At 41.3% G+C, this 16,401-nt stretch overlaps 1 protein-coding gene across 11 annotated transcripts in view; it reads left to right on the forward strand.

Annotated features, from left to right (window-relative positions):
• The window catches only part of ARHGAP32 (Rho GTPase activating protein 32), a 263,478-nt gene that overhangs the window by 113,123 nt on the left and 133,954 nt on the right, over window positions 1-16,401 (forward strand). For 9 of the 11 annotated variants that reach the window (XM_075521301.1, XM_075521303.1, XM_075521295.1 and 6 more), the window contains 3 exons: window positions 5,351-5,442; window positions 6,545-6,586; window positions 6,961-7,045. In XM_075521301.1, coding sequence (XP_075377416.1) covers window positions 5,351-5,442; window positions 6,545-6,586; window positions 6,961-7,045 — 219 coding nt within the window. The remainder of the gene's footprint in view (window positions 1-5,350; window positions 5,443-6,544; window positions 6,587-6,960; window positions 7,046-16,401) is intronic. The other 2 variants (XM_075521294.1, XM_075521304.1) reach the window with 1 other exon arrangement.

The raw sequence follows: 16,401 nt of genomic DNA on the forward strand, positions 1-16,401 counted from the left end.
TGATTTTTGTAGGACAGTTTCTTTTTAACGTTGCAAACTAAGCTCTGCAAAGAAGCTGATGCCAAGCCAGCTTTGTGTAGCTAGTTGGTACCCAAGATTTGGAATAGCTGTTGATGTCCTTGTGCTTAAACACCCACTTCAGGTATCGAACTCTGTATACTGGCTGCTTCAGTTCATCCTCTCGCTCAAGTTAAGTAGACCATTACTCACCACAGAGTAATGACTTTTACTGAAGCAACATTTTTGTTTCTTGCTGTTCTTCAGTGAAGAAGTAAAACTCTAACAAAGCTTGGTTTTTTTGGAAAGCTCTGGGAGGTTTTGTCTTCTCCCCACCCCTTTTTTTTCCCTCCAAGAAAATCGAGGGGAAATGAAGATGATGTAAAGGAAAGACTGTCATGGAAACCAACTACCAACTAGCATTTTGAATCAGCTCTGCCACTTTTAGAAACAAGGCCATGTGCTGAAAGAATCCAGAGCAATCTGGTCCCTCCAAAATGGTTTTGGTGAGATACTGATGGTAGGAAGATCCAGAAATGTTACTGCCTGTCTAATAGTTATTCTTGCTTTGTGTTAACCTTGGATTAAGAGTACATTTCCGCCTTCAGAAATCCCACTCGAATTCCATAGTCTGGGTACATGCTGACCTGTCAAATCTTGTGTTGTATCCCCTCCTGTATATGGTACCTCCTCAGGGGTTTTATAGTAGTATTGTGGAAAACCACTTCACCAGGTGTGGGATTCTGAGCTTGGTGGGACTCCATCCTTTCTTCTCTTCTTGTGCATCCCAGTGTACGTCTGTGGCAGTAGGAGGAGGAGCATGGGTTTTGCAGAGGTTCAATATTCTCCCCTATTGAGGATACCAAGGTGGAAACTTTATCATATCATGCTCACTGGACTATTTTCTTCAATTTTAAGTGTATTTTCAAATTGTGTTATGTTTCTCAGATGTGAGGGAGACGGGTTGACGTGTTTTCTGATAAATGCAATGAGACATTTAGAAGAAAATCCTTTCATATTATGCAGTGGAGTTGTTAGATATAAAATATTTATGACTAAGGTTTTGTGTGCTAGAGAACGCAAAGCTGAAGTTTTCTAAATCATGGCTATAAATATAAAGACCAAAATTTTCAAACTTGGATGCTTCAAGCTGGACACTCTGATTTGTGAGAGCTCTCAGATTCCCAGTTTGTTCAGCAGCAACACCTGAAAATTGCACAAGTGATGTGGGTGCTTCAGGGGTCCTCCTGATACCCACCAAGCAAACGGCTGTGGTGATTTAAAATGGCATGGCCGTCCATTGGGGAGTGGGACAGACAGACAGGCGTTCTCCCAAAATTGCTTAGAGCAAACTTTTTAGTGGTATCTACCTGCGTCGCATTTGATGCATCTGTTACAAAAAACTGAAGTTCTCAAATATTGTCCCAACTGCTACTAATATAAGTGTAGTCTTTAGTGGCCTTTTGGTAGGAGAATATCTTGGTTCAGGGGAGACTGGTGAAGTGATGTTGCTCAAAAGCCTTCCACTGAAATGTAGGAGGACTGAGGATCCTGATAAAGTCAATTGACTGCGTTCTGGATTGAGTCCTAATTTGTTTACCCAGTTTTGGACCAAAGCAGATTGATGCAGCAGTGACAGTAAGCTGTGAAAATTGAACTAAATAATTTGCATAGACAGATTTGCTATGCAATTGCTAGGTTTCCACAGAACAGCGATGCATAGAAAATAGGGAAGTGAGAAGCAACCGATGATGCTAGCTAGCTAATTTTCAGATGTAAATAATTCAACTGTTTCAAAATGATTTTTAAAATTAAATTACTGTGACACAAAGCACAAAAGATGACAAATCTCATTTGGAGTGTTTTGTTTGTATTTTGAGAGGAGGGTAATCTAGGGTGACATTTTGCATGCCAGGTTTTGGATCAAAACAGGTACAAACTAGTGGTGACTAAAGTGTGCTTTTATGTAGCTATGTATTTTGGTTTAAATGGAAAGTAGTTGCAGTTTATTTTGCAGTAATATGGTTTCTGAAATTGCAATAAGATTCTTTTTTGCTTATCTATCTATTCCCCAAGTTTTTTCTGGTGTTAGTACCTCATACTAAATATTTTAGCTTGCATAAGATTGCCATTCTGCCCTTTTTCTTCAACGGTGAGACTTATGAGAGATTGGTGTTCTGCAGCAGAGTCCAAAGAGCTCAGATCTAATTGGAAAAGCAATCAAAGTTAATTACTATATTGCATCTCATTGTAGTCCATTTAATGGGTGCATGCTGTTGGAAATGGGAGAGGCAGATATCTCCTTCCAGCACGATTTGGACATAAGTCAACTGGGAAGAAGAGGATAATACAGCTTTTTTGAAGAGAGATGCTGGCATTTAAGTCTCCTGGAGGTGTGAGTTTTGCCTACGCTGCTTTGAGTCAGATCCAGGGTAGTCTCTACCCACTGCTGCAAACTGGCTTGAAGCCCACGTTTTTCTGTCAGATTTGTTTATCCGTTTTTATATCCCACCAGCTTCTACTGCTGATGGAGAAGAAAAATTATTTTTCTTCCTACAGAAATTCTGTTCCTTAGAAAATTAAGGCAAGCACATCCAGCTTTGCCTAAAAGCAGCTTACTGGAATGGCACATTTATGACTGTAATTAGTTATTTTCTTATGTAAAAGACCTGTAAGGTTTATTTAATTGGTGATCCTCTTAATGTTAAAATTCACAATGAGACTCTCAAGTGTCCTCTTACATACTGAAGTAATTGTGTGCTTAGTGACAGTCAGTCAGCCAAGGATAGGTTTATTTAAGGATATAAATATTGTCCTTGTTTTTCTTCAGTGAGTGGGTGTGCATGTTCTCTACAGCTGTGGGACAATGGAGTTAAAGCATTGCTTATGTTCAGGGCTGTGAAAGGCGCAACTGTGAGAGCGAGTGTCCTGGCTTCAAATTTATTCAGTAATGTTGAAAGGGGGAAGCTCGCTCATAATAGCTGCAGCATCCCTTTTCCAAGGGCAGTGCTGGAAATAACAGGAATTTGTCTGGCTGCAGAGAACGTGCTCTACTCAAGTCCTGCGTAAGCCACAGTCATGTTGGTTGGATGCATGCAGCTGTTTACGATGTGTGTCTGCGTCTGAGCCAGGGTCATCCTGGATTCCCTGTCCGTTCCCTGTCCAAGGAGCAATAGATACTTCTGCAACGTGGTTGCTTTTGTCCTCATCTAGCTGTTTAAAGTAGGTGAACCGGACCCAAAGTGCCTGCTTATCTCTGGTGACTATAAAAGTAGCCTCGGGTAGATAACACAGTTGTAGCTGCGTACCTCGTGCACATCTGGAGTTGAATGAGATGAATCACTCCCTCTAGCTCTGTTGCTGTTAATGAATATAGGCATGGTGAATGCTTTTGACTTATTTACTGCAGCTCTTTACAATGTGGTGAAGCACATGTAAATTTGACCCATGTGTCCTGGTTTTGGCTGGGATAGAGTTAATTTTCTTCCTAGTAGCTGGTATAGTGCTGTGTTTTGGATTTTAGTGTAAGAATAATATTGATAACACGCTGATGTTTTAGTTGTTGCTAAGTAATGTTTGCACCAGTCAAGGACTTTTCAGCTCCCCATGCTCTGCCAGGTGCAGAAGATGTTGGGAGGGGACACAGCCAAGATGTTGATCCAAACTGGCCAAAGGGCTATTCCATACCACACGGCGTCATGCTCAGTATATAAAGCTGGGGAAGAAGAAGGAAGGGGGGGACGTTCAGAGTGATGGCGTTTGTCTTCCCAAGTAACCATTATGCGTGATGGAGCCCTGCTTTCCTGGAGATGGCTGAACACCTGCCTGCCATGGGAAGGAGTGAATGAATTCCTTGTTTTGCTTTGCTTGTGTGCGCGGCTTTTGCTTTACTTATTAAACTGTCTTTATCTCAACCCACGAGTTTTCTCACTTTTACTCTTCCGATTCTCTCCCCCATCCCACCGGGGGGGAGTGAGCGAACGGCTGGGTAGGGCTTGGTTGCCATCTGGGGCTAAACCACGACACCATGTCAAGCTAAAATGAGAGCTTCAGGGAGGGGGATAAGAAAGATTCCCCCATTGTTCGTCCCGTATGTGGGCTGCTAGCTTGAATTGTGATTGTGTGACTCGGAAGTTTTGGGCGCGAGGACTAAGTTGTTTCTGTATTTTACGTTGTGGTCTACAACTGTATTCTGTTATATGTATTAGCTTTGGGAGTGATCGACTCGAATGTTCACAGATCTTTTGGTGGACCAGCTTAGAAGCATTGGGACTGATCTTCTGGGTCAGGGAACTTATCTGTTTACTCCTGTCACTGGAAAATGGATTTTTTTGTTCCAGGCCTGTAAGAGAGGGAATCCTGAAGTGCCTCTCTTCCTCTTGCTTGAGCATTCACTGTTTTGGACATTAGTCATGTTTTGTAGTGCATTGTATAAAGCAGAAGAAAGCTCATTCAGCTGATCTCACCCACATCACTGATGAGCTATCTCTGGCCAACATCAGGGACCATATTTTTCTCCTCCTGCTCTGTGAAGTCTGTGCTGGTCTTCTTGTTTGATCACTGCTCCCTTTATAAAAGCCTTACCTAAAATCCCTCGATCCTCTAGAGCTTAGGGCCTGGTACAGCACAGCAAGAGAAACTCATGGTACTGAGTGTTTCAGAGTCCCCTGTGATGGTGAATGCTACCCCAGCAGAGCTCACGGCTTATGAAAAAGCAGCTGGAGGAAGGAGAGGATGGGAAAGCACGACAGAACAAATGAAAAGAGGGAGTTTGGAGTTCTGGCCTTGCTAAAGTAAATTAATTTTAGTGATTAAGGAATTTTAATATGTTCATGCACTTACACCAATAGCTTCAAATATCTTTTTTGAAAGCTCCCCTCCCACATTTAAGCAGCTCTGTCATTAAGTTGATTTTCCACTCTATGAGCTATCCAGATTCTTCTGGTGCCTCTGCCTCAATCTAAGTGCACAGATGTTTGGAAAATCAGGTACTTAATGAGGAGTCTAAGTATGGAGTTTAGGAATGTACGTTAGACTCCTACCTCTGAAAATCTCTTCTTTAGAAACCAGAAGTAGTACTGAATAAAACGCTGGATCTCGCAGTTATTACTAAGAGTCAGCAAGGCTCTGCAACATGGTTCAGGAAGAGATAATCACATACTCGATCATAATCCTGAGGTTCAGTTTTCCTTATTTTCCTTGTTAAAAAGGCAGAAGTACAACTTCCAGCACAGATGAGATTTGAGTTTGTACGTATATGTAAAAATATATGGGCTACTGCTTAGTAGGCGGTAGTCCATAGCATGCAGTCAAATTTTAAGTGCCTTGCTTTTTCTTTCTTTCTTTTTTGCAGGCAAGAGGTGCAGATATCCCTGACATTCCAGGGGAGTTGCCGCTGCGGACCTGTGGCAGCACAGCAAGTATGAAAGTGAAGAATGTAAAAAAGTAAGAGCAGTGTTCTTTGATTTTCCTGTCTTTGCTGGGCTTCAAGTTTTGATATCCTGGGGTTTAGCTATTGTGCTGCTAAATACAGCTAGGGCATTCAGCAACAATTTTTGATAGTCTCTTCATCTAAGCAACCAAAATCCATGCGAAGCAAAGTAAATCATAGCTAATGTAGTCTAAAACTGGGGGCATGGGAACTTTTGTTGGCTCTCTCACCTGTTTCTGGCCATAGAAGCAAAGCTTATTAGAGTTTTGAACCTCACTGTTACTGTATTTTTAAGTTTTTGTGATTTCTTCCTGAAACTAATTAATAAAATAAAAAAAAAGGACATATATGTAAAACTAAAGAGAAGCCCAGGCAATGTGTAAATGAGATAATTTTCCATCTCGCTATGCTCTGGGAAGCTAAACCAGGACAAGTGGGTGGCCTAGATATATTTTTATTTGATAGTTCTTCTCTTTTCCTTTTTTTGCGTTCTGCCCTGTACCTCTTCATTTGAATGGGGTTTGCACAATTTTTCTTTTTTAGGGGTATTTTTTTCTTCTCTGGTCTCCCAGATTTTTTTTTTCCCCTTGTGGGCTTACTCTCTCCCTGTCTCTCTCTCTCTCTCTCTCTCTCATTCTCTCCTAGAGAATGTAAACCAACTTATTATGCTTGCAGCTAAGGTTTCAAACCTGTAACCTGCAAAGGCGATCAAACGTAATCAATATTACTTGACTTGTCTTTGCTAAGAATGCTGACTTGAGCACCAGAACTCCCCAATATCGATTGATCTGTGCATTCAGATCACCTCTCTGTAGTGCTCTGATGCTGTAAGGGAAATGGCTCTTTGTTCTAGTGCTGAGCAGCCAGATGCTGCATCTCACTTCCCACTTATATTCCCGTGGGAAGAGAGAGCTAGATAATGACAATCTCATTGGCTCACCACCAGAAATATCTATAGGAGTCTATAATAGCTTCAGCAGAAGCAAGAGCATGTTGCAGAGCCAGAGGATCTCTCCGTCAACTATCATTGTAGCTGGAGACACTTGGGAATAATTATGCCTCACTTTTGAATTTTAAAAAGGCAAAGGATAAATAGCGTTTGTTCTGCACCCTCAGATACATCAACCCGGGACTGATGGGCTGTGATGCCTTTCACAGGTAAAGTTCTACTTTCCTATGTGTCTCGTGTAAGGCTGTTTATTTGCACTGCAAAAATGCATTTGTAAAGGTAGAGCAGCTTGTCCCTGCACCATTTCTTAAAGATGTGGGCTTTGGTGTTGATGAAATGCCACACAGTTCTTTAAGGATGCAATGATAAAAGCCACTTTGCAATTTAGTTTTCCTTTCTCACTCAATTCCTTTCTCCACTGTTTTGGTGCATCGCGTCAACAAACCCCTCTGTTCCCTTGGCTTTAGGATGAGAAAGTCGTTATTATTGTACATCAGTAACTGCATTTTATAACAGTACTTGATGCTGAGCATTGTTTCAGTGATTTGCATCTATCTTACGGTGTGCTTTTGATGTGCTTCAGGTTATCCTTTACAAAGGGTCATTTCCCGAAGATGGCTGAATGTGCACATTTCCATTATGAAAACGTGGACTTTGGCAACATACAGGTGAGTTTCAGATTTCTTTTATATACAAAATAGCATTGTGTTTGGCTACCAGCTAACCTGGTGGGGGAGGCGGTGGAGGGACCTCCGCTAAGGTTTGTTTAGTTAGTTGCAAAATGTTTAGTGATAACAAGTTAAAGCAATAGTGTCTCTTTATTTGGAATTGCTTCTGTGTACTGGGCCAGAATATGTCCTCAGCCATGTGGCCACCCCTTTGAGGTTGGAGATGATTTTATTTCCACTGGACTGGGCTGATGTCACTGTTTTAAGACTGCATCAAACATTCCTGATTCAGTCATCTGTAATAACTGCATGCATATTTTTAGCTTGTGTGTGTGTGTCTTTAAACAATTGTGTGAACGTATTTATGTAAATATAAATAATTCAAATTTATCCGTTCTGTTCATGTTATCTTAGCTCTGCATTGTGCATTGCAGCAGCTGTGTCATCAGAATACAAGAAATTGCTAGTCAGCCTGAGATGCATTTCTAAAAGTGTGGAGCTTCACTCCTTTATGATCCATCCATCAGAAATATAGGCAGAAGCATTTTTTATTGAGCAGTACCGGGGAGGGCTGAGAATCAGGAATCACTGCTAGTTTCTCATAAACAGGGCACATCTTGTTCTGCGCTTCGAGAAGCAGGAATGCCTCCAGCGTCTGCCAGCCTTGTAGCCAAAAAGAGGTTACAACCTTTTCATTTGTAAAACATTTCCTGTAATATAGAGTGAATTATTTACAGCCTTTCATGTTTCCGTACTTGACAGTTTTGCAAGCAGAATTATGCATCCGTTTTTTCTGTCTCTGTAATACAAATTCCTACTGAGAAGGAGTTTGGGTCCTATTCAGGGCTCGTATCTGCTATTATTCACACTCAGCGGCTCTAAGGAGGTCCATCCTACTGAGCACAGGATGTATGTGCATCGGCAGACACACACACAAAGGCAGAGCAAGTTAGACAAAATAGTAGGCTTAAGAGGACACCAGTGCAAAGAGCTCAGCTCTTAACCAGGTCTCTGGAAGATGGGCTGCTGACGCAAACCAGAGCAGTCCTCAATCTTTTGAAGCAAAACTGTGCTTCTTTATTTTCAGTTTCTGTGTATAGGAATAGTGTGGCTAATGTATGTCCCTATTTTTTGTCTCCTGGTAATCTTCTGATTTGACACTACCGTTTTTCAGTCATTTTGGAGAGAAGTTTTATGTTGGAGTAGGTGTTGAGCAGGTTTCTGTGTACACACAGATGCTTTTTGCATCGTGCAGTCCTCTGAGTTTTCCTTTCTATCGTTCAGAGATATTCAGCACAATGTGCAAGCTAGAGAGAGATTACCACCTTTGCATGGCACTAGTATTTAAAGCATTTTGAAGAAAAATAATGTAATTCTTTTGCAGGTTTAAGCATTTCTTGGATTGTTTTAAGGATGGCAGGGCATACTTGTAGGGGCAATATGCTGAGATTTTTGTGAGAGGGAGAAGCAAAATCAGATAATATATGCTTTACAGGTTTTCTTTATGTTGTTCTGCCAGCAAAGCTGCAGCATGTTCTGGTGGGAAGTTTCCACAAGCAGGAGCTGGTGCTGTCTAGCACTCATTTTTGTGGTGTCGTTGCTGCACCTACAGCTTTCCGTGCTCCCGCTCCCTTGTCCTGTGTGTTGTGCCCTCTGGCACAAACTGCTCTAACCAGAGGATAGTGTCTGTGTTGTGAAGCCGGGAGGAGAACAGTGGCCGACCGCACCATGGGAGGCACTGTCATAAAAGTGTGATTGTGTGTGTGTTGGGGGGTCAAGTCTCTGTTTCCACCACTGCTTCTTCCGAAAAACCGTACATGCTTAAATACTCGGGTACCTAAAGCAGAACGTGCTTAAATAAGGTGAATCGGGCCCCAAGTACCAGCTCCGTGCCTCTTGTCCCTTCCTTTTTCTAAGCAAAATTTCTGATAGATTCCCACAGTGTAATGACTTTGTAATATGGATAAAAATATTTTAAGAACAGAGCTTTGCTCCTGAAATATGGAAAGGTCGGGAATTACAGTATTTGCTTAGGAGAAGACCAGTATTAATGGCAAAATAAATGAAAACTATTAATACAACAGCAGTATTAGTTTACAGACTTAAAAATAGGTTCGTATAGGGCTCATACATTTTAATCAAGGGGCATTCATTGGTGGCTCCTTTGTGATAACAAGGTAGACTAGAGAACAGCAGTAGGCTGAAGTGACTTGTAAATGACAGCTTGGCACCTAATAGCGAATTACCAAGTTGCATCTGAGGAGTAGTGGGTGTAAACTCCTTTCAAAATCTATTCACTGTTAAAAATTTGCGTAGTAGAAATGCAGTATTATCTGGCTGTGTCAGGAATTGTGTAATGCTGTCTATTAACAGCCTGGCCGAATTTCAGATTGTTTTGTAACGTTTATGTCACTTATAATATGGTCTCGTGGTGCAATCGGTATTAATATCTTGGCATTTCACCTCATGAGATCGTTTTAAATTAACTTTCTGAGACGTATAAAAAAGGATTTGTTCTCTTCTTATCCTGGCACCATGCTAACAAGACTAGGTGCATATTGGGATGCTTTTTTCTCTTCAGAAATGTTCTGCTATACTGCTTTCAACAGCAATGTATTTTAACCATATCTGCGTCTGGCCAGCAAGACACACGTTGCATCAGCAGGAAATTGCTGGTTTACCAGGCAAAGGTAGTTGATGTCAAAGCTGTAGTTACAGGATGGGCTTTACAGATTGCATCAGTGTCAGAAATTCACTGGTATTTTGCTGAAATACCTTACATTTACTACTGCATTTATTTTTTAAGGCTACATCATTGATTTTTAATTTGACAATGAAAAGCCAGGTTCTGCATAATAGATTTATTTTAGTCTAACATTGGACAAATGTTTAGGAGTCTTGTTAGCAGGAGCAGAACTGTGGTTCAGCCTCACTGTGGTCTGTGTCTCCCAAACGAGATGTTATTAGGCCATGGCTAGGTTGTGATTACTCAGCATCGGTTAGGTCGGTTCTGTTGGCTTCCTTCTTTCTCAAGCTCTGCTGCCTTTCCACAGTTCTTGGCTAACGTCTGCCTGTGATGCCTCTCCTCTCTCTAGAACGTCAAAGCTCAATTCATTAATACACAAAGCAAACGTTGCTTGCGCACGTATTGCTGTACAGGGCATCTTAAGCACTGAAGTATGGATTTGGAAGTCCTCAGCATCTCTTCCAGGTCTTACGTTAAGGCAGAAGGGCTCACCACGCATTTAACTTCAGAAGTGCCTAAGTCAGCCCAATGTAACTTACAATAATATGTTCACAATCAGTTTCTAAGGCAGCTTATTAAATTTAAGCACAATTTCAGGGTCTGCTAGTTGGAAAAGCTTCCTTTTTAGGGGCTTGGGATGTTCCAGAACCGTGCAGTGTACTGCAGATAGCTGAACTAACACGGGAAGAGTCGATGTGTACGCACTAAACAGCGCAGCATCTTCCAGATGCTCGTTTGAGTTGAAGTTCAATGCATCAGCATGGTGCTCAGCCCCGGCTAATTTGGTTGCACGTTCTAGGTTTTGTGTTGTAGCTGTAGAGCTGCTCAAGGTAACTCATTCACACACAGTTTGAGTATCTCAGTACAGCAGTTGTGTCTCATAGTCTCACTGCCTTTTGAGCTTTAAGGCTTGTTAATACTGAGGAATTGAACGATTTCAACAAAACCTCTGCATCACTAAGTTATACAAAAGTAGAATGATTCCTCCCCTAACATGGTGCAAATGTGATTTTACTTTACTTAGTGCAATGAGCCATTAATATAAGCAGGAGAAATAGTGATTAGGTGTTCCGTAAATATCTTTACTTCCTGCCAGAAATAAAGACTTTTTTCTTTACTTGAAAGAATTAAGAAATTATCTTTAGTTGAGTAGCTTTTAGTAATGGAATATGGAGAGCTGATCAGCTCTGAGTTTTCCAGATAATATTCTTTGCTCCCTGAAAAATACATTGGTAAAGGGCAGCAAGTGCTGTAATGCACATTCATATCGCTTCAGCAATCTTGCATTTGACGCAGATTTACCCCTTTGAACAGCATGGTCTTGGTTTCTGTCTCTCTGTGTTTGCATTCATGTAGCTGCCTTCTAAAAATAAAACCCTGTCAGAACAGGGTTGGATTACGGTGTATGGAAGGATCCTCTCCTTATCTGTTAAGCTTTGGCATTGCAAGTGGTAGGAGCATGTTATCAGTGGTAAAGGAAGTATTTGAACCAGAATCACTTCCGCCTGCCGAGGCATCAGCTGCCAGGAATTCCTGTTTGGAGCTCAGCAGTATTGTTTGCTGTTTGAATGCCTTTGGCAAGCTGCAGCCTTCCAGCCAAGATGATGGGCTGCATTTCAATGGGGGCTGTGGTTTGCGCCTGTAATTGTATTTTCCTGTTGTGCCTTAAGAGTTAGAAGCGTTGCAAAGAGCAGTTCAGTTCTTCTTGTGCCTTTTGTCAGCAAAGCCTGTTGAGAAGATATTTTTCGGGGTCGTCTTCTTTTGGTTTGCCTTTTTTCTTTATTTAATAATACTCCAGGGCGGGGGGTACAGAGGGGAAGTGTGCTTGTGAAGGTGTCTCTGTTAATTATACAGTAAATGTTTTTCCTGAGATAGACGGCAAAGGAAACAAAAATGGTAAAGCCTGAGCAGATGCCCTCCTCTGGAGTTGACTGGGGTAGTTTAAGATGTTTCTGCTGCAGCTAAAAGCAGTCCTCTACACAGATCAGCTAGAAACAACAGGAATGGAGGAGTGCTCCCTGATCTGTGTCTGCGCAAAGCTGGACAGATTAGCTTGAATCTCCTTCCATCAGCAATTTTAAACTAAGCCTGCTCACTGTCTTCAGTGTAGGAGGCTTGTTCATTCCCCCAGCTCTTCCGTGGGCATGATAACTTTCAGTATCTTGGCAGCCATGAGCAGCTACAGGCTGTAATGTCTTCATTTATTCCACTCATTTGTAAAGTGTTTAAAAAGAAAAAAATATTTATTTTAAAAAGCGAAACATGAAACAGCAGTCCCTCCGCCCCAATCCCTTTTAAAAGATGGAAATACATAGTAAAAATCACAAAAACTGGCCTGAATTTTGCTGTGTATTGGTGCTATGAAAGACAATTTTTCTGGGTTTTGCTTTGTCTTTACGAGTACATGAGAGGTTATGGCATGCACACCCATATTGCGTACGAAGTGGTGCTCCTTCTTAGCCTTTCATCTCTGGAAGCTGTTAATCTCCCCCCAGAATGACTTTGCCATATTCTGTCACGTTATGTTCCCCTTCTTTAGAGCAAGGGCTTCCCCTCCTGTTCCCTGTCTTTTCCGTATGGTTTCTTTACTATTGCCTTCTCAAGTGGTAGGGGGAGATGTTGCAAGGGCTGCTTTAAGGACGTGGGTATACAAAAACAACTGTGTTCATAGTGTAGGTGGAAACCGCTTCTATTAGCTTAATAATTCCAGCCACAACTCCCTGAAAATTGGCACAGTCTCCTGCCAAGATCAACAGGTTTTAAAAATTCGGAGTCTCTAGGCCAAGCTTCTTGATGCCAAAATGTTAGGAAAATATTCGAGTAAGTTCACTTCAGTTTTTGGATTCTTCTGTTTCCCAGTCTTGCATCCAACTTGCCACTAACTCCTCAGAAAAATTCTTCCCTGGAACAAGATCACACCTGTGAAATTCCAGCTTGCTTGGTTTTCCTCCAGTGAAACGGGGAGAAATCCAGCACGGGTTTTATAGTGGAGGGGTAACTTCAAGTATGGAGAGTATCTCTCCATGAAACTTTACTGTTGCTGCTTGCACATTTACTACTTGTTTTACAGTTGTTGCTTGCTGTAGAGAAAGCTAACAGCCTTATTAGTGATCCAGCTTTAATGGGTAGGATTCTTGTAAATTGTCTACCAGTTATTAAAGCCTGCTCAAAAATCTGGCAGGATATAATTTCAAGGCTAAGCAGGTCCTTCTGCTGACCCCGTGGTCATCATTTTGCAGAAGGAGTTTGTGAACCCTTGAAGGAAGAGGGGAGATTGCTTGGGGGGGGGGGGGGGGGACGGACACGTGCTCAGAGGAGCTTGTTGGTGAGGGAGAGCTGTCTGTCTGTCCTGCTCTCTGTCAGAGGAGTGTGCACGCTCGTGTGTGCTTGAATGTGTAACACTGAAATGTATGTGAACAGCCAGCTTCAGTCTGCTTTGGGCTTACGCTGATGTTCCCTTGTGGCTTTAGCTGCTAAGTCATTCTTAAAGTGTGTTATACGCTTTGCTCTCACCTTTCTCCCTTTGACTGACAGTTGCTGAAATCAATAATTTATAAATGTTTATCTTTTTTTATGAAGTAAAGGGTAATTTGTCTGACATTACTCAACTGGCTGGTTATTGAATTGCCTGTCATAGGGAGGAAAGTTTTTTTCTGTTAGTATTTATCTAGATTAGCTCTCTGTCTGATTCCATGTATGTAGTTTATTTTAAGCTGATCACCTAGGTGTATAAATCAGGTAGACACAAATAATTGTACCCACAAATAATTGTTAAAAGCAAATGAGATTTTACCTCTTGCTTCAGTTGAACGGATATTTCTGCTACTTTTCTTCTCTTTTTGCCTTTGGAAGTTTTTATGAGTCTATATAGGACCAATCGTTTCTCCACCAGGTGTGTGTCACGGGAGGACAGAACCCAGCGCGGTCTTTCTTTATCTGGGACAGAATGGCAAATCTGGGATGAAATGGCAAATCTGGGATGCTCTGTTTATGAAAGGATTTGGGGTATTCCGCACTTTGTGTGTTTCTTCTCTGCCTTCTTAGTGTAAGAAATATCACTGTGCAGATTTGGATGAGCATTTTCTCAGACTTTAATACCTTGAGGCAGGTATCTTCTCTTACCCATGTGCTGAGTACTGGGGGCCAAAATGGTTTCAGGGAAATCTGTGCGTACTTGGCTCTTCTTTGCAACTGGGGACTTGTGGCACTCCAGTTTGAAAATGTTGACCTCCTGCAGCAATCCAGCTTATTTTTTCTTCCCTTGCATTTAACACTAAAAATATAGCAAACTTGTCTGTGGATTTTTAGTCTTTATTAGTGCATAGTAGCTATTTGATGGCATGAATAAATCTTAAAAGTGACTGTAATAAGCCCAGCTGTTAACTTTGGCATTGACCTTCTGCCGTTTGCCACCATCATAAATCATCTTTAGCAACGTGTCACAGAAATGTATAAAAATTGTTTTAATTAGTAACTGGAACAGAGTTGTGTTGGAAAATTTTTCTTCCCTGAGGTTTAATGACCTGAAAAAAACAGAAAGATGTATTATATGTATAATTAAAATATATCAAAAATTTGAAAAGAATCCGTGGGCTCCAGAAAAGTAATCCCTATTTCACTAGTGTTTCATAGTTTGAAAGAGGATTCAAACCCTTACGGTTTTGTATACAGTAAGCTATACCATTACCAGGAATGGTGTTGAAATGCAGCATAATATTGTACACACAGATCTGCAAGCGTGCCAAGCTGGTGTGATTTTAATAACTGGCAAACTTCATGTTGATATGATCCCTGAGATGTACAGAAGCAGGGGTGTGTTTTTATTCTCCAGTGGAGGTTTGTCATGCCAGTGGATGTATTAGCTGTTAAACCAAACATCATTGGGGATGTTTGCATTTTGTGTTTACTATACCTGCTTACAAAAAGGGTAGTTTGTTTAGTTTGTGCTTATGTGCCAGAATTTTGAGGTTTGATGACAGAGTTGGCAGCTCAGGGGTAGCAAGTTAGGCTACAAGTTTTTAAACTGTTAATTCATTAGCTTAGCTTTCCGATGGTGTGTGTACCTTTGTCCCGTGGTTATAAATGTTTTCATTCATTTCCTGGTGAAGAGGTATGGATAGAATATAACCTGATCTTGCAAAATTTGTACTCCTGACTGTCTTGGCTTTGAGATCTCTTGCTGGTTAAGGTGTGTTGGTTTGAGCAGACCACATATGCTCCATCTGTGTTGCCAGGTATGCCAGGTATCCTGGAACCCTGCGGAGACCGTTTACTCGTGATGGTTGCGTGATCTGGTTTCCAGTCTTTGAAAATCAACACTGCTTTCCCATCTGCTTCACTCAGTAACATCATCTCACACAAGGGCACGTGGTGTGGTGAACTCAAGATGGTTCTCTCATTATAAAATCAGGAAGAGTTGACTTTGAGTACTCAGGAGAAAGCTTGTCACTGCACTCGTACTATGATAATCTATCCTGTAAGGCAAGAAGATGCAGGGGAAAGCACTTGAACTAATGGTATTTAGATACTACATGTGAAAATGTTTGCTGTACTGTGACAGGATTCTTAATGCAGTATACGTAGCTGCACGTGTAGTAGAGAGGATGGAGGATGTTTCTTGATCTGCTAAGCTGAGGCCCAAGTTTTGTTGTTTGTTTTACTTGGAACAGAGAGATTTGTGCAGAAGATTTCCTGTGAACCTAAACTTTCCCCAAGGGTCTGGCTTCAGATGAATTTTTCATTTTAAAAGGGGAAGCATACACACAGACACATATTCTCACCCACACGTACTATTATAATGTCTAGAAGGCATTTGAAAATGTTTGTAGACTTTGATGGGTTTGTTATTTTATCCCTTGCCGTGCCGTGTGAGCAGAAGATGGAGGCTTCTGCTTCCATGTCCTGCAGGCAAGGCTCTGACCTTCGGCTCTCCTGGGCGTCCATACCAAAAAGCTCTTTGATCTCCACGGAGGATTCCAAAGATATCAATTGCTTATTTCCTCTGACTTTTCATTTCTGGCTATTTTGTCAACAGAACCTGCAAATTCAGGTTGCTGTTTTCCTGGTAAAGCAGCATAAAATGGAATGCTTCCATTATACGTCATGTGGATGTATGGTTGTGGGGTTTTTAAAATAAAATATTTAAATGAAGAAGCATGTGATGCTCTCACTGCCTCTTCAAGATTACCTCTCCTAAAGTATAACTTCTTTTGTCTCTCTTGAAACTAACTGAACAAACTTTGATTCTCCTAAGCAGTTCTTCTTTCCATCCCTCTACGGTATGAATGAAAGAAACATTAATAATAACTAAATGACTTCCTATGGGACATACTTTATGGTGCAAGACCTTCCCTACCACCATCCTAAATTTCTTCCTTTCAAATATTTAATTTCCCAGAAGGAGCTTTTATGAGAAGCTTGTTTAGGTCTGCATGCATATGTTTAAAGGCCCATCAAATGTTTTTCTGGACGATCAGGGGTTGGTTTGTGAGTTGCAGCCAGAGCTGACACCTCTAACTGCAGAGTGAGCTTTTGGCACCGTCACACTCAGAATTATGTCAGTAATAATTTAGAGGGAATAGATTGCTTAATAAATACCCACAAATCCAGT

The sequence above is a fragment of the Mycteria americana genome, chromosome 19 (assembly GCF_035582795.1).
Source record: "Mycteria americana isolate JAX WOST 10 ecotype Jacksonville Zoo and Gardens chromosome 19, USCA_MyAme_1.0, whole genome shotgun sequence".
NCBI lineage: Eukaryota > Metazoa > Chordata > Aves > Ciconiiformes > Ciconiidae > Mycteria > Mycteria americana.